At 44.5% G+C, this 21921-nt stretch overlaps 1 protein-coding gene across 4 annotated transcripts in view; it reads right to left on the reverse strand.

Annotated features, from left to right (window-relative positions):
- Nucleotides 1-21921, reverse strand: part of LOC110494541 (cadherin-4) — a 354972-nt gene that overhangs the window by 30348 nt on the left and 302703 nt on the right. For all 4 annotated transcript variants that reach the window (XM_090206011.1, XM_036950601.2, XM_036950600.2 and 1 more), the window contains exons 7-8: nt 10849-10993; nt 1772-1944 (exon numbers count right to left, since the gene is read on the reverse strand). In XM_090206011.1, coding sequence (XP_090062137.1) covers nt 1772-1944; nt 10849-10993 — 318 coding nt within the window. The remainder of the gene's footprint in view (nt 1-1771; nt 1945-10848; nt 10994-21921) is intronic.

Below are 21921 nucleotides of genomic sequence, written 5' to 3' on the forward strand. Positions count from 1 at the left end.
GAGACAGACTGCAGGGTGTTAGGAGCGTGAGTCTGAGATAATGTGAGGGACTGTGAGAGACAGACTGCAGGGTGTTAGGAGTGTGAGTCTGAAATAATGTGAGGGACTGTGAGAGCCAGACTGCAGGGTGTTAGGAGTGAGAGTCTGAAATAATGTGAGGGACTGTGAGAGACAGACTGCAGGGTGTTAGGAGCGTGAGTCTGAGATAATGTGAGGGACTGTGAGAGACAGACTGCAGGGTGTTAGGAGTGTGAGTCTGAGATAATGTGAGGAACTGTGAGAGACAGACTGCAGGGTGTTAGGGGCGTGAGTCTGAGATAATGTGAGGGACTGTGAGAGACAGACTGCAGGGTGTTAGGAGTGTGAGTCTGAGATAATGTGAGGAACTGTGAGAGACAGACTGCAGGGTGTTAGGAGAGTGAGTCTGAGATAATGTGAGGAACTGTGAGAGACAGACTGCAGGGTGTTGGGGGCGAGAGTCTGAAATAATGTGATGGACTGTGAGAGACAGACTGCAGGGTGTTAGGAGTGTGAGTCTGAAATAATGTGAGGGACTGTGAGAGCCAGACTGCAGGGTGTTAGGAGCGTGAGTCTGAGATAATGTGAGGGACTGTGAGAGACAGACTGCAGGGTGTTAGGAGTGTGAGTCTGAAATAATGTGAGGGACTGTGAGAGCCAGACTGCAGGGTGTTAGGAGTGAGAGTCTGAAATAATGTGAGGGACTGTGAGAGACAGACTGCAGGGTGTTAGGAGCGTGAGTCTGAGATAATGTGAGGGACTGTGAGAGACAGACTGCAGGGTGTTAGGAGTGTGAGTCTGAGATAATGTGAGGGACTGTGAGAGACAGACTGCAGGGTGTTAGGAGTGTGAGTCTGAGATAATGTGAGGGACTGTGAGAGATAGACTGCAGGGTGTTAGGAGCGTGAGTCTGAGATAATGTGAGGGACTGTGAGAGACAGACAGCAGGGTGTTAGGAGTGTGAGTCTGAGATAATGTGAGGGACTGTGAGAGATAGACTGCAGGGTGTTAGGAGAGTGAGTCTGAGATAATGTGAGGGACTGTGAGAGATAGACTGCAGGGTGTTAGGAGAGTGAGTCTGAGATAATCTGAGGCACTGTGAGAGACAGACTGCAGGGTGAGAACAGCTTTTCATAAAAGACTCTGCCGACAGCCTGCTGATGCATTATGGGATAAACAGAGTTGACCCTCCATGATCTCCCTCATTAGTGATCTAAGAAGAAGTGGGATAAGGAGGGGCACACACCTGTAGGGGTAGGGTAGAGGATAAATCAGGTGAAATCCATTCCCATGACCCCCTCCAGGAGGACCAGTACGTGTTGATATTTTATAGTCATTAATGGTGCTGTTTGCAGGGTTGGGGTCAATTCCATTTAAACTACTGTCAGCTGAATCGGACATGAACAGTCTCTAAACATTAATAATATAATTCAGTTCCTGAACAGACTGGAATATAGATAGGAATTGACCCCAACCCTGTCTGACTATTTTACTCATAATGGTTAAGGTTTAGTCTAGGGAGGGAGGGAATCCTGAGTTAGTTATTAAGGGCAAAAGGTGACTGACTGGTGTATAGGGGTGGTGACCTATAGGAATGAGAACACCATCCACTGTCAGCCTATAGCTAACACCAACAACATACACTGTGGATGTGCAGTAACAGGCTGACATGAAACTGATCCAACAGGAAGTCAATGCCCCTTCATCCCCCCTGCTCCCCTGACAGACAGTGTGACCTTGTTGTCCTACTGACCTCCCTGTCCAGGCCGGCAGCCATGGTGAAGATGTCTCCCGTCTCACTGTTGATGGTGAACATATTGGGGATGGGCATGTGGGGGGTCTGGGACAGGATCCGGTAGCGCACCATCCCATTGGCTGTGGTGTCATCATCTGAGTCGTTGGCTGTCACTTGCATCACCAACGTGCCTGCCAACAGAGAAGAGAAACAGCCAGCAACAGTTAGAGGAAAACACTGTAAATCCCTCAGTGAAGGAAACACCTCCTACTGGCAAAGACAGAGCTAGGATCAGTCATACAAACACAAAAGATGATTTAACATACGTGCCCCATTCTCATACACCCATTTGAAAACAATATAAATTTAAATATATTTAACTTAACGTAAAATGTATTTCAAATATATCTACATATAATTCGGCATATGACATAGTTTGTCCCTTCAGAGGATACTTAAATTACTCTTTACATGTTGATCAATGGAGATATTTTAACATTCTGTCATAAAGAGCACATGTTTTCTAAAAAAACAAAAGAATTCCCATCTCAAGAGGATAAAATACATTTTTTTAATTACTATAGTAAGTGCCTATCTTCAGCTTAGCCTGTATGTAGTCTGTTACCAAAGGTTGGGCTTGTACACTGCCAGTTCTGGAGTCTTGAAGGGAATCTTCACTTTTTCTACTTCATATTCATCCTCTCCAGCACCACCCGAACATCAACATATGTGAAAATTGTGTTTTTCTATGTTTTGCATTAAAAAAGGAAGAGAAAGAGAAGTGTTTCCAATGACATTATCAACCAATTAGTAGACAATTATTAGGCAATGCCTACTCAAAACTGGTCAAAATCACATGGATGCCATTGGAAACACATCTTTATCTTTACTACAAAACATTGAAAAGTGCCATTTTCACATATATGGTGATGTTGTGGGGTGGTACTAGAGATGATGAATATGAAGTTGAAATATTTACGTTTTCCTTTAATGATACTGACATTCGGAAAGTATTCCTACCCCTTGACTTTTTCCACATTTTGTTATGTTACAGCCTTATTTTAAAATGGTTCAAATGTTTTTTTTCCCCCTCATCAATCTGCACACAATACATTATAGTTGAAAAGCAAAAACAGGTTTTTAGAAATGTTTGCAAATGTATTAAAAATAAAAAGTGAAATATCACATTATCATGCTTCATGTTGCAGCACCTTTGGCAGCGATTACAGCTGCGAGTCTTCTTGGGTATGATGCTACAAGCTTGGCACACCGGTATTTTGGGAGTTTCTCCCATTCTTCACTGCAGATCCTCTCAAGCTCTGAGGTCCTGAGCACCTTTAGGTGCCTTTGGCAAACTACAAGGGGGCTGTCACGTGCCTTTTAGTGAGGAGTGGCTTCCATCTGGCCACTTTACCATGAAGGCATGATTGATGGAATGCTGCAGAGATGGTTGTCCTTCTGGAAGGTTCTCCCATTTCCCAGCTCTGTCAGAGTTACCATTGGGTTCTTGGTCACCTCCCTGACCAAATACCTTCTACCCTGATTTCTCAGTTTGGCCGGGGGGCCAGCTCTAGCAAGAGTGTTGGCGGTTCCAAACTTCTTCCATTTAAGAATGATGGAGACCACTGTGTTCTTGGGGACCTACAATGCTACAGAAATGCTTTGGTACCCTACCCCAGATCTGTGCCTCGACACAATCCTGTCTCAGAGCTTTACGGACAATTCCTTCGACCTCATGGCTTGGTTTTTGCTCTGACATGCACTGTCAACTGTGGGACCTTATATAGACAGGTGTGTGCCTTTCCAATTAATGTCCAATATTTTGAATTTACCACAGGTGGACTCCAATCAAGTTGTAGAAACATCTCAAGGACAATCAATGGAAACAGGATGAACTCTGCTCAATTTTGAGTCTAATAGCAAAGGGTCTGAATACTAAACTAAGTATTTCTGTTTTTAATTTTTAATACCTTTGCAGATTCTAAAAACTGTAAGTAGATTTGATGAAATCTTTTTTTCATAATTTTAGAATAAGGATGTAACGTAACAAAATATGGAAAAGTTCAAGAGGTCTGAATACTTTCCGAATGCAAGTGCAGATGACAATAAAGAACTCAGTTGTTAAGACAGTAACCAATTCATTACAATATGATTTGGCCAATGTTTCATATTTGCAATACATTTGAATGGAAACACATATTTCTTACAAGTAAAATCAAATGTAATATATTTCACAAGGCATTTCCAAATACATTTCCAAATATATTTAACAAAACACATCAATAAATATAGTCTAAAATACATTGTTTGATGTATGTATGTATTTTATAATGCATTTTGAAATACATGAAATACATTTTCCGATGTATTTAACATATTAAGGTATACATTTTACATACATTCAAAAAACATTTTGAAATATATGTGTATTTTAAAAACAACACATTACACATTTCCTAAAGAATTTATAAAAATATATATTTTAAATGGGTGGTATGGGTGCACACACAACCTGAAAATAAAACACACACACACACACACACACACACACACACACACACTTCAAACCTAATTTAATTTCAAGCCCATTCCCTGCATCTATGTCCTCAGTGAAGGGAAACTTTCTGATCAGGGGCTCCTGGGGGGAAATAAGTAGACAATACAAACTCATCCCATCCTTGTATATAGTAGACTGTCAGGCAGGCAGGTTGAAGTTCCTTTCTATAGAGTCCATTTAGTAATGAGCAGCACTGGCTCTTCCGCCATTTCCCCCATCCATTACTTCAGCCTTCCCCCTGTCCTTAATGCTCCGATGCGCTCTCGCTATTTGTCTTGGAATCATGGGTAAAAACAAAGCCATTTAAGGCTGAAGGTGTGTGTGTGTGTGTGTGTGTGTGTGTGTGTGTGTGTAGACATGGAGGGGATGGGGGGGGGGGGGGGGGGTGAAAGGGCTGTGTCCCAATCTCCCCGAGCAGAATTATTGATTTGTAAGAGCTTGTCAGCCAGGCTCACAAATGTGACCAGGCAATTAGGAGCACTCTGTGCAGGAAAAGGGAGAGATCACCTCGTTCCTCTCCCCAGCTCAGGGAAAATGTCTACTCTCCATCAGGCAGCCATTTAAAGGCTGCTACTGCTGCTGAAGCTGCTGCTGCACCAGGAGGAGAGCTAGGCTCCTGTCAGCTTAGGGGGATAGAGTGGCAGAGGCAGAGAGACGCAGGAGCACACACACACTAAGGTTGTTATACTGTATAAGGAGGTAGAAACAAAGAGGAGAGACAGGGGGAGAGACGAAGAGGAGAAGAGACAGATAAGCATATACAGAGAGATATAGGGATGCATAGACAGAGACTGAGGGAAGCGCAGGAAGAGAGAAAGAGATAAGCAAAGAGGGATAGAGAGATAAAAGAAAGAGAAACAAGAACCATTGGAGCTAATCCAAGGTCACTTTTGCTGTAGATCAGCTGCAGAACTAGGCACAGGGACAGTATTAGATAGGTTTAGGTAGTGTAAATATGTAGAATTTTAGACAGGAAGGAGAAGAGACACATGATGGGTTCTCACAGCTACAGGTGTTTGTTCTGTTGGCTCTCATAATTGGGCAGAGATAGCACCATCATTCCCGTTACAGCCAGCATCGACGGGATAATTGTAGCTGAGAATTCTATTTCAAACTTCATTAAGTTTCAAAGCAGGATTTGTCACTTTTCCCAAGGAGAGAAAAAAACAGAGACAAAAAAAACAGAGAGAAGGGGAGAGAGAGAACCAAGGAAGGGAGCGAGAAGAAAAACAATTACCTTTATTCCAGAGAGGAGAACATCAATATTTGAACAACCTTTCAGTCCGAAGGAGGAAAAAAGAAGTGATGTATCGTACGTGAACTCTGACATCTTTAATTTCAATAGGAGGGATTCCTTAATAAGCTTAAAGAGTGCTCTTTGTCTAAGAATGTGGCCATGCCTGAAAGGGTTAACCTCTTAGCCCGTTTAATTCCTTTTTAATTTGAAAACTAATTCCAAATCCTAATTGCTTTACCGCCAAAACCGCTGGGGCTGAAAATTTCACTGGTGGCAGGCAGGCAGGCAGGGAAGGCATGTTGGCCATTTGGTCACACGGGAGAGAGAGTGAGGGAGTTGAGACCACTGTTGGGCTCCATCAACTTCCTAAACATTACTGAGCTTGAGGTTAACACCTGCCTTCCAATTACAGAAGGAGAGAGAGAGAGAGAGCGAGAGAGAGAGTGGAGGACAGAAAAGGGGGCAACATGAGAGAGAGTTATGGACACAAGCACAGATGCAGAGAGATACCATGGCAAGAAATTGAAAGTGATGGAACGGGAAAGGGACAGAGAATACAGAGGGCAGGCAGGAAATGACACTAAAATGGGTTGGCAAAAGAAAAAGAAGAGAAAAGACAAGAAAAGGAGGCTAAGAGGAAGATAATACCATGCATTTAGAGGGGGCCAGGAAAGTAGAGTACAATAGTGATTTGGGGAGGCAGTAGTAAGTGAATGAGTGAGTGGGGAAGGGCAGGGCAGGAAGAGAGGTAGAGGGGAGAGGGATGTGGCAGATAAAAGGGGACACAAAGCATAGTGGTCACACAGAGCTGGCTCTAATGGCACTGCTGGCTCTCCCAGGGCTGTTACCAGAGCACATTGCAGCTCCACCCACCATCATACACAACCCTGGCAAGCCCGTGAGGGGCTAATAAAAACCAGCTACCAGAAAATTACCTCCAAATCTGACCGCATTCACACCTCAATGCATGGGCAGTCAGAACATTTTAACTGCCCAACTGCAATGTCTCTTCACATCTCTTCACAACGTTCCATGCTGAGGGAATATTAGAGTACAGTACAGTACAGACTTGAGGGAGAAGAAATCTCTTTTATATCTCTGGTGTAAATAAAGTCTCTAAGGAACAAAACATGTTTACGATATCCATGCCGGTTGTGTGTTTGTGAATGTAAAACTTCAGAATTTGTAACAAACCAGAGCACTCACTGGTGTCTGAAGCTACTTTCCATCAGCATCTCTGGGTGACCCTTCCTGCTAAATGCACTCCCAGCTCTGAGACTCAATCTATTTGGTATTAATTGTAACATAGTGGCTCCTCTGTGAACAATCAGCCAGGCAAATGTGCTCTCCTGCACTCAGCGCAGAATAGCAGTCGGTCACACACTCTGGGTCCATTACACTGCCTGAAACATCCCTGCGTTCCTCCATCTCTCCTCTCCTGTGTACAGATGCTGAGGCCTAATTAGCCCCCCAGGCCAAGAGGCAGTGGAAACTCTCAAGTCTTTCTCCGACTGTTGCAGCGCAACGTTCAGCAGCAGATGATACTCTGTCAGCCATTGACTTGTCATTCCTACTCACCATCACTCACTGCTGTCATCAAATGGACTCATGCTAGCCACAAGTTCTGACTGAACTCAATTGTCATGAAACGCATATACAGCGATTTGTTTCTCTCTCTTTCAAACAAACTTATAAAGAGGAGCACCCACAATGTGTTTCATGTGGGGAAGTGCTTAGTAATGAGTCTCTCAAAATGAACAAATTATTAAAACAACACGTCCTGACCAAACATCCACAGCACGATGGTAAAACGAGGGAGTTCTTTCAGAACAGGGCAGAATGCTTCAGGAAACAATTGTTATTCTTAACTGGAATAAACTGATTTATGCAAGATGCTTTTTGAAGGAAACTCACTCACAGTTCTGGGTTATTCATCTACAGCAGGAAATGTTCTCCTGCCTGACTGAGAAAGCAGTAGATGTTCTGATCCAGTTCGGCACCACATACCTATGCATGCCAGGGTTCTCAAGTACAGAAACAGTGTCGATGCTGAGCCTGACCTCAGTGTTACACTGTCAAAAACTGAGCCCAGAATAGACATGCTTGTTGAAAACTTCAACCAGCCACACACCTCTCATTAGGATTGTGTGTGTGTGTGTGTGTGTGTGTGTGTGTGTGTGTGTGTGTGTGTGTGTGTGTGTGTGTGTGTGTGTGTGTGTGTGTGTGTGTGTGTGTGTGTGTGTGTGTGTGTGTGTGTGTGTTTTCTGGTCTACATCTGTGTGATGTGATCAATCAGTTTATTCCAGTTCAGAATAAAAAAAGATGTATTTTAACAGCATCAGTTCCAACCTAGACTTTCTATCAACAATAATTTATACAGTAAGATGTACAGTAGGCCTGATCATTTTTCATATGTACTGTTATTTAGGGTTGCACTATCAAAAAGCCTGTGTGTGTGTTCTGTTATTCATCAGTGTGATGTGATCAATCAGTTTATTCCAGTTCAGAAGGAAAATAATTGATTGTATTTCAACAACAACAGTTCCAACCTAGACAGATATGTAAGAGTGTTTTTAAATGGGGAAAATGAACATTAATATATATTAATATGGATATTTAATGTCATTATTATTTGATTTTGTCTATGTTGCATTTGTTTTAGACATAAGGGCAATGAAATGTACCAATATTTATATATCGTTGCATATTCTCTTAAGCTTGGGTCCCAGGAAAACACAGAATTTCTAATTTGGTCCCAGGCTGAAAAAGTTTAAGAGCCTCTGCTTTATATAAAGCAAACCAGGCGGAATCATTTTCTTGTTTTTTAAGTTTATGGAAAGCCAGTGGCACACTCCAACAATCAAGACATAGTTTACAAAAGAAGCATGTGTTTAGTGAGTCCGCCAGATCAGAGGCTGTAGGGATGACCAGGGATGTTCTCTTGATAAGTGTGTGAATTACACAATTTTCCTGTCCTGACAAAATGTAATGAGAGCTTTTGGGTGGCAGGTGAAATGTATGGAGTAAAAAGTACATACTTGTCTTTAGGAATGTAGTGATGTAAAAGTAGTCAAAAATATGATTAGTAAAGTAAAGTAATACTTTCAAGTACTTTTACTTAAATACTTTACACCGTGCTTCTACACCTGCATTGCTTGCTGTTTGGGGTTTTAGGCTGGGTTTCTGTACAGCACTTTGAGATATCAGCTGATGTACGAAGGGCTATATAAATACATTTGATTTGATTTGATTCTCATTTCAGAGTGTCTCAAGTGCCAACAAGATTGAGAACTCTTTTTTCATCACTGACTATAGCATTTTGGTGTTTTTCCGCCAAATTTGTCTGATCTCCTATGCATGAGGAGAACGTGGTGGTGGTGTTGAGTTTTTTTCCCCCATAGACAAGGGTTCACTAATGTCAGTGTAACTTATCAATTTACAATAACCATCCAATAACTTGTAGAGCTCATGCGGTAAGTGCTAAGCAAACTCGTAGAACACCCTGGTGATGACACATGAATGAATACACACCACTGATCATTTTCCCCTGTCTGAATCACAATAACAATTGGATTAGTTCTAATTGGATTACTAATTATGTAGTGTAATTGCCAAATTACTTACATGTAAGACTGATCAAATCCAATGACATGCTTGTTTCTGTGTCTACCCCGATGGGTGTACGTCTGTGTTGGCAAGCGTGCCATTTTAAACCCAGTTTCACTGATGGATTGATTTGACACAGAATGTTGCATCTGGCGACAGCGATAAGGGCAACTCCCCGCAGGTCTGTCTCTTTTAATGGTTTTATATAGCAGCCATAGTAGATGGAGGATCAGCTGTAATGCTTCAGAGGCATTTTGACATTAAGAGTCTTCTAGTCTTATAGAAATATCTATTTTAGAGCTGAACACATCCCATCCCCCTTTACTGTAAGCAGTTAGAAAAACTCTCCTTCTTGGTCAAATAACCCTTACACAACCTGGAGGTGGGTTTTCGGTCATTGTCCTGTTGAAAAACAAATGTCTCACTAAGCGCAAACCAGATGGGATGGCGTATCGCTGTAGAATGCTGTGGTAGCCATGCTGGTTAAGTGTGCCTTGAATTCTAAATAAATCACAGACATTGTCACCAGCAAAGCAGCCCAACACCATCACACCTTCACCACCATGCTTCATGGTGGGAACTACACATGCGGAGATCATCCGTTCACCTACTCTGCGTCTCACAAAGACACGGTGGTTGGAACCAAAAACCTCAAATTTGGACTCATCAGAACAAGGGACAGATTTCCACCAGCCTAATGTCCATTACTCATGTTTCTTGGCCCAAGCAAGTCTCTTCTTCTTATTGGTGTCCTTTAGTAGTGGTTTCTTTGAAGCAATTCGACCATGAATGCCTGATTCACGCAGTCTCCTCTGAACAGTTGATGTTGAGATGTGTCTATTACTTCAACACCGTGAATAATTTATTTGGGCTGCAATCTGAGGTGCAGTTAACTCTAATGAATGTATCCTCTACAGCAGAGATAACTCTGGGTCTTCCTTTCCTGTGGCTGTCCTCATGAGAGCCAGTTTCATCATAGCGCTTGATGGTTTTGCGTCTGCACTTGAAGAAACTTTCAAAGTTCTTGAAATCTTCTGGATTGAGTGACCTTCATGTCTTAAAGTAATGTTGTACTGTTGTTTATCTATGCTTATTTGAGCTGTTCTTGACATATTATGGACTTGGTCTTTTACAATAGAAATGAAGAATATACATTTATATAGAGAGACAAGAGAGAGCGAGAGAGAGAATAATAAGCTAATTAGTTGTGACCTACATTTTTTAAATACAAATTGACAGTGTTGTAACCCCAACACACTCTGTCTTTGTTTTTACAAGAGAGTCGCAGTCAGTTGAAAATACAGAATTTTTTTAATACGTTTGGTTCTCCTCGCTAATTAGCAGGTCTAGAACAGAGAACAGACCCACGCTCCACTGAGGAGAGACTATTGCAATGTGTGTGTTGTGTGTGTGTGTACTCTTTCTTTCTCTCTCTCGGTCTCTCACCTGCATTGTTTATAAATTCTCCTGCCATTAAACTTGGCAGTAGAACATTGCCTGAACACAACGTAGATAAACATCTGGTGTCTGAACACAATGTAGATTAACATCTGGCCTTCATCTCTGACTGGTAAAACAAGTGTTCCTCCAATCATGACATGGTCTTCTTTCTACCTTTAAAGTCATCATGCCTCCGTTCATATACTTGAAATACTTGAAGAAAAAAGACACTATTTACTGTCCTAGTTTATGTACCTGGCTTTGAGCCTTCAGCCACAGAGCCATTGTAGACCTGGTTCTGGAACTCTGGCCGGTTGTCATTCATGTCGATGACGTAGATGTATAGATCTATGGGGCTTTCCACCTTGTTCCCATTCATGTCCACAGCATGGGCCCGCAGCTGCAAACAACAAAACAAAAAAACATATGAGCATTGTATAAATCCTGTAAATGCAACAGTAACTTTGACGATAACTAAAGAAGCACTGATCGACATAAAACATCAAAGGAGACATTGACATAAACATAACAGGACACATTGTATACACAGGCTGGACTTCATCCTGTAACTGCAATGGTAACTTTGAGGCTAATTAATGCAGTACTGATTGACATGAACCATCAAAAGAGACATATTGACAAACATAACAGCAATTAATCCTTTGACTGCAATTAATCCTGTCATTTCAGATCTCTTCCACAAGTGTGTCTAATGTAATTGCATACTAGAGTGTCCAGGAAAATCCACTAACGCCGACCATTGAAATCCGGCCATGCACAGCTTAGTTTCAAAACAACCTTGATTCTGACTGTTGGTTGTGAGAGGTATGTTTATTGGAAGCTCCACAATTGAAGCAATAATTCCAGTCTTTTATTTGGCACGACAGAGAGAGCCCGTTGGAGTGCCTGTGTTGATAATTGCCAATAAGAAAAAGAGATTCTAACATGTTGTGTTCAAACACAGCCCAGCTAACGTATAATGTTCTGAGAACCATATGTTTCTTAGAGCTTGGTGAGAGACTGGTTGTCCTATGGTTATTTTGCATACAACCTACCGACAACATTTTGGGAATAATTCTTCAGGGGGAATTTCAGTACTTCAGCATAACGTTTTTTGCAGGTTTCTTCATAGTCCTTTTTAAAGTCCTGTTCTCAGAACATTCAGAACACTTTCCAAAAAAACACAAGAAATCATTAGTAATGTTCAAAGAAGGATCGTACCCTTTTTTTCAGTTTTCGCCTAAAATTACATACCCAAATCTAACTGCCTGTAGCTCAGGACCTGGAGCAGGGATATGCATATTCTTGATACCATTTGAAAGGAAACACTTTGAAGTTTGTGCAAATGTGAAATTAATGTTGGAGAATATAACACATTAGATCTGGAAAAAGATAATACATAGAAAAAACATGCATTTTTATTATTATTTTATTTTTTCATCATATTTGAAATGCAAGAGAAAGGGTACAATGTATTATTCCAATTTAGGCACAATTTATATTTTGGCCACTAGATGGAAGAAGTGTATGTGCAAAATTTTGCACTGATGCAATGAACAATTGCATTTCAGTTCAAAATGTCATATCAAGTCTGAACAAATGTGCCTAATTGGTTTATTAATACATTTTCAAGTTCATAACTGTGCACTCTCCTCAAACAATAGCATGGTATTCTTTCACTGTAACATTTACTGTAATTTGGACAGTGCAGTTAGATTAACAAGAATTTAAGCGTTCTGCCCATATCAGATATGTTTTTGTCCTGAGAAATTCTCTTGTTACTTACAACCTCATGCTAATCACATTAACGCACGTTAGCTCAACCGTCCTGCGGTGGGGACACCGATCCTGTAAACATATACATTCCATTCTGAGCATGAAAAAAACTCTCTCTATCCTCTGTCTTGTTAAGTGTCTGATCTTAATGTGTGCTTGCTTCCTTTCAAATGGAGTCTGATTGAATAGCCAAAAATAAACTGCTTTGAATGAATAAAAAACAACAACATGGCATGCTAGTTCCATCATGGTGGCACAGTGGACTAATTCCATGGATAGAAAACAGCAGAGCATAGTTTAGAATCTCACTGACGCCATGCCATAATGAAAGATAAATGTGTTTGCATGATTAATGCCGAAGCAAATTAATTAATGTTTGTCCTATCTGTGCTTGGAGTTTAAAACAATTAGCCTAAGATAGCAGTGTTATTAAAAGTCTTATTGAAACATGTTCTCAAATAACCTAGAATTGAAATTCTCAGAACGCAAAAGAAAACTCCCAGGGAACCTTTCAGGGAACCATAATAAAACATTCTCAGAACCTCCCTGCAACTTAAAAATGTACGTTCCCAGAAGAGGCAAAAATTTCACGTACGTCCTCAGAACGTTTTTTTTTTTACAGTTAGGAGACTTATGGCTTCGTTCCCAGAACCAATGGGAAACCAAAAACATGCTCAGCTCACACGCCAACAGAGATGGTTGCCTCGCTTCCCTTTTTTAGGAAACTATGCAGTATTTCGTTTTTTTATGTATTATTTCTTACACTGTTACCCCAGGAAATCTTAAGTCTAATTACATACTGTCGGGAAGAACTATTGGATATAAGAGCAACGTCAACTTACCAACATTACGACCAGGAATACTACTTTCCCGAAGCGGATCCTCTGTTTGGACCACCACCCAGGACAATGGATTGGATCCCAGTAGGCGACCCAAAACAACGGCGCCGCAGAAGGGGCAGACGGAGCGGTTTTCTGGTCAGGCTCCGTAGATGGGCACATCGCTCACTGCTCCCGAGTATACTACTCGCCAATGTCCAGTCTCTTGACAACAAGGTAGATGAAATTCGAGCAAGGGCTGTCTTCCAGAGAGACATCAGAGATTGTAACAGTTTCTGTTTCACGGAAACATGGCTGATACGTTATCAGAGTCTGTACAGCCACCCGGTTTCTTTCACGCATCGCGCCGACAGAAACAAACATCTCTCTGGTAAGAAGAAGGGCAGGGGTGTATGCCTTATGATTAACGAGTCGTGGTGTGATCATAACAATATACAGGAACAAGAGTCATTTTGTTCACCTGACCTAGGATTCCTTAGAATCAAATGCCGACCGCATTATCTACCAAGAGAATTCTCTTCGATTATAATCACAGCCGTGAATATCCCCTCCCCCAAGCAGACACCTCGACGGCCCTGAAAGAACTTCATTAGACTCTATGTGTCACGTTCTGACCTTAGTTCCTTTGTTTTGTCTTTGTTTTAGTATGGTCAGGGTGTGAGTTGGGGTGGGTAGTCTATGTTTGTTTTTCTATGTTGGCTTTTGAGTTTGGCCTGGTATGGTTCTCAATCAGAGGCAGGTGTCGTTAGTTGTCTCTGATTGAGAATCATACTTAGGTAGCCTTTTTCCACCTGTGTTTCGTGGGTGTTTATTTTCTGTTTTGTGGTTCATCACTAGACAGGACTGTTTCGTTTGTTCGTTCTTCCTAGTTGTTATTTTGTTTAGTGTTCAGTTTTCATTATATTAAAAATCATGAACACTTATCGCGCTGCACCTTGGTCCTCACCTTCTTCCACGATGGCTGTTACAGAAACACCCACCACCAAAGGACCAAGCAGCGTGGTAACAGGCAGCAGCAGCAGCGATCGCAGGACTCCTGGACATGGGAGGAGATTCTGGACGGCAAGGGACCCTGGGCACAGGCTGGAGAATATTGCCGCCCAAGGCTGAGCTGGAGGCAGCGGTATGAGGAGGCAGCATGGCAGCGAGGGTGGAAGCCCGAGAGGCAGCCCCAAAAATGTATTGGGGGGGCACACGGGGAGTGTGGCTAAGTCAGGTAGGAGACTTGAGCCAACTCTCCGTGCTTACCGTGGAGAGAGAGGGACCGGGCAGGCACCGTGTTATGCCGTGAGGCGCACAGTGTCCCGGTGCGTGTGCATAGCTCGGTGCGGTACATTGCAACGCCTCGTATCGGCCGGGCTAGAGTGGGCATCGAGCAGGTGCCATGAAGCCGGCTCAGCGCATCTGGTCTCCAGTGAGTCTCCTCGAGCCAGTGTACATGGCACCAGCCCTATGCATGGTGTCCCCGGTTCACCAGCACAGCCCAGTGCGGGCTATTCCACCTCGCCGCACTGGCCTGGCTACCGGCAGCATTCAGCCAGGTAGGGTTGGGCAGGCTCGGTGCTCGAGACCTCCAGTGCGCCTCCACGGTCTGGTCTATCCGGTGACGACTCCACGCACCAGACCTTCGGTGGCAGCCCCCCCGCACAAGGCTGTCTCTCCGTCTCCTACCTACAGGTGCTCCCGCCTGTCCAGTGCTGTCAGAGTCTTCCTCCTGCCCAGCGCTGTCAGAGTCTCCCGTCTGTCCTGAGCTGCCAGAGTCTCCCGTCTGTCCTGAGCTGCCAGAGTCTCCCGTCTGTCCTGAGCTGCCAGAGTCTCCAGTCTGTCCTGAGCTGCCAGAGTCTCCAGTCTGTCCTGAGCTGCCAGAGTCTCCCGTCTGTCCTGAGCTGCCAGAGTCTCCAGTCTGTCCTGAGCTGCCAGAGTCTCCAGTCTGTCCTGAGCTGCCAGAGTCTCCCGTCTGTCCTGAGCTGCCAGAGTCTCCAGTCTGTCCTGAGCTGCCAGAGTCTCCAGTCTGTCCTGAGCTGCCAGAGTCGCCCGTCTGTTCTGAGCTGCCAGAGTCGCCCGTCTGTCCTGAGCTGCCAGAGTCGCCCGTCTGTCCTGAGCTGCCAGAGTCACCCTCCAATCAGGAGCTGCCAGAGCCGCCAGTCAGCCAGGAGCTGCTAGAGCCGTCAGTCAGCCAGGAGCTGCCAGAGCCGTCAGTCAGCCAGGAGCTGCCAGAGCCGTCAGTCAGCCAGGAGCTGCCAGAGCCGTCAGTCAGCCAGGAGCTGCCAGAGCCGTCAGTCAGCCAGGAGCTGCCAGAGCTGTCAGTCAGCCAGGAGCTGCCAGAGTCGCCCGTCTGTCCTGAGCTGCCAGAGTCGCCCGTCTGTCCTGAGCTGCCAGAGTCACCCGCCAATCAGGAGCTGCCAGAGCCGCCAGTCAGCCAGGAGCTGCTAGAGCCGTCAGTCAGCCAGGAGCTGCCAGAGCCGTCAGTCAGCCAGGAGCTGCCAGAGCCATCAGTCAGCCAGGAGCTGCCAGAGCCGTCAGTCAGCCAGGAGCTGCCAGAGCTGTCAGTCAGCCAGGAGCTGCCAGAGTCGCCCGTCTGTCCTGAGCTGCCAGAGTCGCCCGTCTGTCCTGAGCTGCCAGAGTCACCCGCCAATCAGGAGCTGCCAGAGCCGCCAGTCAGCCAGGAGCTGCTAGAGCCGTCAGTCAGCCAGGAGCTGCCAGAGCTGTCAGTCAGCCAGGAGCTGCCAGAGTCGCCCGTCTGTCCTGAGCTGCCAGAGTCGCCCGTCTGTCCTGAGCTGCCAGAGTCACCCGCCAATCAGGAGCTGCCAGAGCCGCCAGTCAGCCAGGAGCTGCTAGAGCCATCAGTCAGCCAGGAGCTGCCAGAGCCGTCAGTCAGCCAGGAGCTGCCAGAGCCGTCAGTCATCCAGGAGCTGCCAGAGCCGTCAGTCAGCCAGGAGCTGCCAGAGCTGTCAGTCAGCCAGGAGCTGGCAGAGCCGTCCGTCACACCGGCGCTGCCAGAATCGCCCTTCACTCCGGAGCTGCCGGAGTCTCCCGTCCGTCCAGTGCTGCCGGAATCTCCCGTCCATTCGGGACCCGGGGCTAGGGTCCCTAGTCCGAGGTCGGCGGCGAGGTTTGCCGTTTTTAAGAGGCCAAGGAGGCGGATAAAGAGGCAGAGAAAAACTATGGTGAAATGGGGTCCACCTGTGTTTCGTGGGTGTTTATTTTCTGTTTTGGGGTTCATCACTAGACAGGACTCTTTCGTTTGTTCGTTCTTCCTAGTTGTTATTTTGTTTAGTTTTTAGTTTTGATTATTTTAAAAATCATGAACTCTTACCACGCTGCACCTCACCTTTCCTCACCTTATTCCACCGACGACAGCCGTTACACTATGTATTCTGGAAACCACATATCCTGAGGCTGCATTTATTGTAGCTGAGGATTTTAACAAAGCTAATCTGAAAACAAGGCTACCTAAATTTTATCAGCATATTGAATGTGTGACTGGGCTGGCAGCATTCTGGATCGTTGCTACTCTAACTTCCGCAACCCATACAAAGCCCTCCCTCGACCCTCCTTTCGGCAAATCTGACCACGACTCCATTTTGTTGCTCCCAGCTTATAGACAGAAACTAAAACAGGAAATGCTCGTGCTCAGGTCTGTTCAACACTGGTCAGACCAATCTGATTCCAAGCATCAAGATTGCTTTGATCACGTGGACTGGGATATGTTCCGGATAGCCTCAGACAACAGCATTGATGTATACGCTGATTCAGTGAGCAAGTTTATTAGCAAGTGCATCAGTGATTTTGTACCCATGGTGACTATTAAAACCTTACCCAACCGGAAACAGTGGATTGATGGCAGCAAACTGAAAGCGCGAACCACTGCTTTTAATCATGGCAAGGTAACCGGAAACATGACGAAAACAAACAGTGTAGCAATTCCCTCCGCAAGGCAATTAAAAGCTAAGCATCAGTATAGAGACAAAGTAGAGTCGCAATTCAACGGCTCAGACACGTACAGTTGAAGTCGGAAGTTTACATACACCTTAGCCAAATAAATTTAAACTCAGTTTCTCACAATTCTTGACATTTAATCCTAGTAAAAACTTCCCTGTCTTAGGTCAGTTAGGATCACCACTTTATTTTAAGAATGTGAAATGTCAGAATAATAGTAGAGAGAATGATTTATTTAATATTTTCTATCTTTCAGCAAATACCCAGTGGGTCAGATGTTTACATACACTCAATTAGTATTTGGTAGCATTGCCTTTAAATAGTTTTACTTGGGTCAAATGTTTCGGATAGCCTTCCACAAGCTTCCCACAATAAGTTGGGTGAACTTTGGCCCATTCCTACTGACAGAGCTGGAGAAACTGAGTCAGGTTTGAAGGCCTCCTTGCTCGCACACACTTTTTCAGTTCTGCCCACAAATGTTCTATGGGATTGAGGTCAGGGCTTTGTGATGGCCACTCCAATTCCTTGACATTGCTGTCCTTAAGCCTATTTGTCACAAATGTGGAAATATTCTTGGGGTCATTGTCCATTTGGAAGACCCATTTGCGAACAAGCTTTAACGTCCTCACTGATGTCTTGAGATGCTGCTTCAATATATCCACATAATTTCCTGGCTCATGATGCCATCTATTATGTGAGGTGCACCAGTCCCTCCTGCAGCAAAGCACCCCCAGAACATGATGCTGCCACCCCCGTGATTCACGGTGGCGATGGTGTTCCTCGGCTTGCAAGCCTCCACCTTTTTCCTCTAAACATAACGAAACAGTTCTATTTTTGTTTCATCAGACCAGAGGACATTTGTCCCCATGTGCAGTTGCAAACCATAGTCTGGCTTTTTTATGGTGGTTTTGGAGCAGTGGCTTCTTTCTTGCTGAGCGGCCTTTCAGGTTATGTCGATATAGGACTCGTTTTTCTGTGGATTTGGATACTTTTGTACCTGTTTCCTCCAGCATCTTCACAAGGTCCTATGCTGTTGTTCTGGGATTGATTTGCACTTTTCACACCAAAGTACATTCATCTCTAGGAGACAGAACGCGTCTCCTTCCTGAGCAGTATAATGGCTGCGTGGTCCCATGGTGTTTATACTTGCATACTATTGTTTGTACAGATGAACGTGGTACCTTCAGGAGTTTGGAAATTGCTCCCAAGGATGAAACAGACTTGTGGAGGTCTACAATATTTTTTCTGAGGTCTTGGCTGATTTCTTTGGATTTTCCCATGATGTCAAGCAGAGAGGCACTGGGTTTGAAGGTAGGCCTTGAAATACATCCACAGGTACACCTCCAATTTACTCAAATTATGTCAATTAGCCTATCAGAAGCTTCTCGAGCCATGACATAATTTCTGGAATTTTCCAAGCTTTCAAGGCACAGTCAACTTAGCATATGTCAAATTCTGACCCACTGGAATTGTGATACAGTGAATTGTAAGTGAAATAATCTGTCTGTAAACAATTGTTGGAAAAATGACTTGTGTCATGCACAAAGTAGATGTCCTAGCCGACTTGCCAAAACTATAGTTTGTTAACAAGACATTTGTGGAGTGGTTAAAAATGAGTTTTAATGACTCCAACCTAAGTGTATGTAAACTTCCGACTTCAACCGTATGTGGCAGGGTCTACAGTCAATCACGGATTACAAAATGAAAACCATTCCCGTTGCTAACACCGACGTCTTGCTCCCAGACAAACTAAACAACTTCTTTGCTCGCTTTGAGGATAATACAGTGCCACTGACACGGCCCGCTAGCACAACCTGCGGGCTCTCCTTCACCGCAGCCAACGTGAGTAAAACATTTAAAAGTGTTAACCCTCGCAAGGCTGCCGGCATAGACGGCATCCCTAGCCGCGTCCTCAGAGCATGCGCAGACCAGCTGGCTGGTGTGTTTACGGACATATTCAATCAGTCCCTATCCCAGTCTGCTCTTCCCAAATGCTTCAAGAGGGCCACCATTGTCCCTGTTCCCAAGAAAGCTAAGGTAACTGAGCTAAACAACTATCGCCCCGTAGCACTCACTTCCGTCATCATGAAGTGATTTGAGAGACTAGTCAAGGATAATATCACCTCCACCCTACCTGACACCCTATACCCACTCCAACTTTCTTACCGCCCCAATAGGCCCACAGACAACGCAATCACAATCGCAATCACACTGCACACTGCCCTAACCAATCTGGACAAGAGGAATACCTATGTAAGAATGCTGTTCATCGATTACAGCTCAGCGTTTAACACCATAGTACACTCCAAACTCGTCATTAGGGTCTCGACCTGGACTTTCTGACGGACCGCCCCCCAGGTGTTGAAGGTAGGAAACAACATCTCCACCCTGCTTATCCTCAACACTGGGGCCCCACAAGGGTGCATTCTCAGCCCTCTCCTGTACTCCCTGTTCACCCATGACTGTGTGGCCATGCACGCCTCCAACTCAATCATCAAGTTTGCAGACGACACCACGGTGGTAGGCTTGATTACCAACAATAACGAGACGGCCTACAGGGAGGAGGTGAGGGCCCTCAGAGTGTGGTGTCAGGAAAAGAACCTCACACTCAACGTCAACAAAACAAAGGAGATGATTGTGGACTTCAGGAAACAGCAGAGGGAGCACCCCCCTATCCACATCGACGGGACAGTAGTGGAGAAGGTCGAAAGTTTTAAGTTTGTCTGCATACACATCACGTACGAACTGAAATGGTCCACCCACACAGACAGCATGGTGAAGAAGGCGCAACAGCGCCTCTAAAATATAACTTGTTTCTATTTTTGATGTTTGATGCGCTGCAAGTCCCACCTCTCCCGTCTCCTCATTGGTTTTGAAGAGCTGAAACTGAAACTGAACTGACTGAAAGATTAAAGGTCCACACTCAAGTCCAGTTGGTGGTGGTAATGCACCTTAAAGTTGGTTGCCAACCATCATATAAAGTCAGAAGAAGGAGACTGAAGGAGGAGAAATTACTTGAAACTAACTAAATGTACCCTTTTATATGGGAATGAATTGTTGGAGTAGAGGTCCTTGTACATTTCAGGTAAAATAACAACCCAATGTTTATATCCCAGGACAAATTAGCTAGCAACAGCAAGCTAGCTAAATGGCCGTGATTGTTTCATGCATTTCGACCTGTCCCCAAATAAATAAAGTTGGTTCAGACTTCGTTTTGATATTTCAACATGCGTATCCTGATCTCATCTGGTGTGGGTGGACAAAATTAACCTGCGGGCGATGCCGCACGAGGCCACACGCACGTGCCCGGTCTAGTCAACATGTGAGAGGAAGGAGTGACAACCCCGTGTCTGAATACCCATGTTGACTAATGATGTCTCACAGCTCTAGACACCATTATATTTGAAAGGCAAAGAATACCATAATTGTCTCTCCAAATAGCTCTTTAAAAAATAAAGTCATGAAAATCCAGATCGAGATGGAGAGACTTGCGTTGGAGGTTGTCTTTCTCATACACCTTCACAGTCATGTGGGCAGTGGACCCTTTTATTACAGCAAGTACAACATTGACAAACATAATATCTTTACTATTCACAGAAAGAGGCAATGTTCTTTAGAATGCGCCAGAGGGCTGAATGGTAAAGAGAAGCCTCAAGCTACAGCATCGACACCTGCCTTCTTCAAAAAATGATTCATCTTGCTTTGTGTCTGTTCCGCATGGTGTGGAAACACACACACTGACGGATTTCACATTGACTGACTTCTGCTCTCACACACACGTGAGCACATAAATAGACACACACACACAAACACAGGCACACACACACACACACAAACACCGTGTAAACAAGTCCAAACGCTGTTGTTTCAGCCACTTAATATTCCCCCAGACGATGAGTTTCACTAGGCCAGAGCACAACAAACAAACAAAGAGAGAAACACCAACAAAAAAACAAGCCCAATCTGTTTCCTCAGCTGTGGACTCTGCATGGTGTGTGGTGTAAGGGGATGGGGGATGACGGAGCCAATGGACATTTGATCTGAGAGCCTGGAGGAGTGTGTGAGGAGTATGTAAGCAGTGTGTGTGGACTGCTAATGTGTGATTTTGGGCCGTCATTAGCATGCTGGAGGGCGGGTCTGAGAAACGCATCGCCAACCACCAGCGACGCCACAGCAACCACTGATGGGGTCTGTCCAATTCCCCCCAGGCACACCCGTCAACATCTTCATCAAAACACACAAATGCACACACACGCACGCACACACAATTCTCTTGGCTGGCTCCCAGCTGCTCTCTCCCTACAGCTGTATGTGGAGAAAAACAAAACTACACCCACACGCTAACCTCAGTGTTCCGCTTCCTCTGATGGAAGCCTGTCAAAAACACCAGTCATGTATTTCGTATCAAAGAACAAACCAGAACATATGTGACCCATTCCAGGAAGCTAGGCGTATGTTGCACATCACAGACTGGAAGTCTTCCGACTAGCTTGGAAAGACAGTACTGTGCAGTACCGAAGAGCCCTTACTGCTGCTCGATCATCCTATTTTTCTAACTTAATTGAGAAAAATAAGAACAATCCGAAATTCCTTTTTGATACTGTCGCAAAGCTAACTAAAAAGCAGCATTCCCCAAGAGAGGATGACTTTCACTTTAGCAGTGATAAATTCATGAACTTCTTTGAGGAAAATATTATGATTATTAGAAAGCAAATTACGGACTCCTCTTTAAATCTGCGTATTCCTTCAAAGCTCAGTTGTCCTGAGTCTGCAC

The sequence above is a fragment of the Oncorhynchus mykiss genome, chromosome 17 (genome assembly GCF_057628025.1).
Source record: "Oncorhynchus mykiss isolate SJ-2025 chromosome 17, ASM5762802v1, whole genome shotgun sequence".
NCBI classification, from domain to species: domain Eukaryota; kingdom Metazoa; phylum Chordata; class Actinopteri; order Salmoniformes; family Salmonidae; genus Oncorhynchus; species Oncorhynchus mykiss.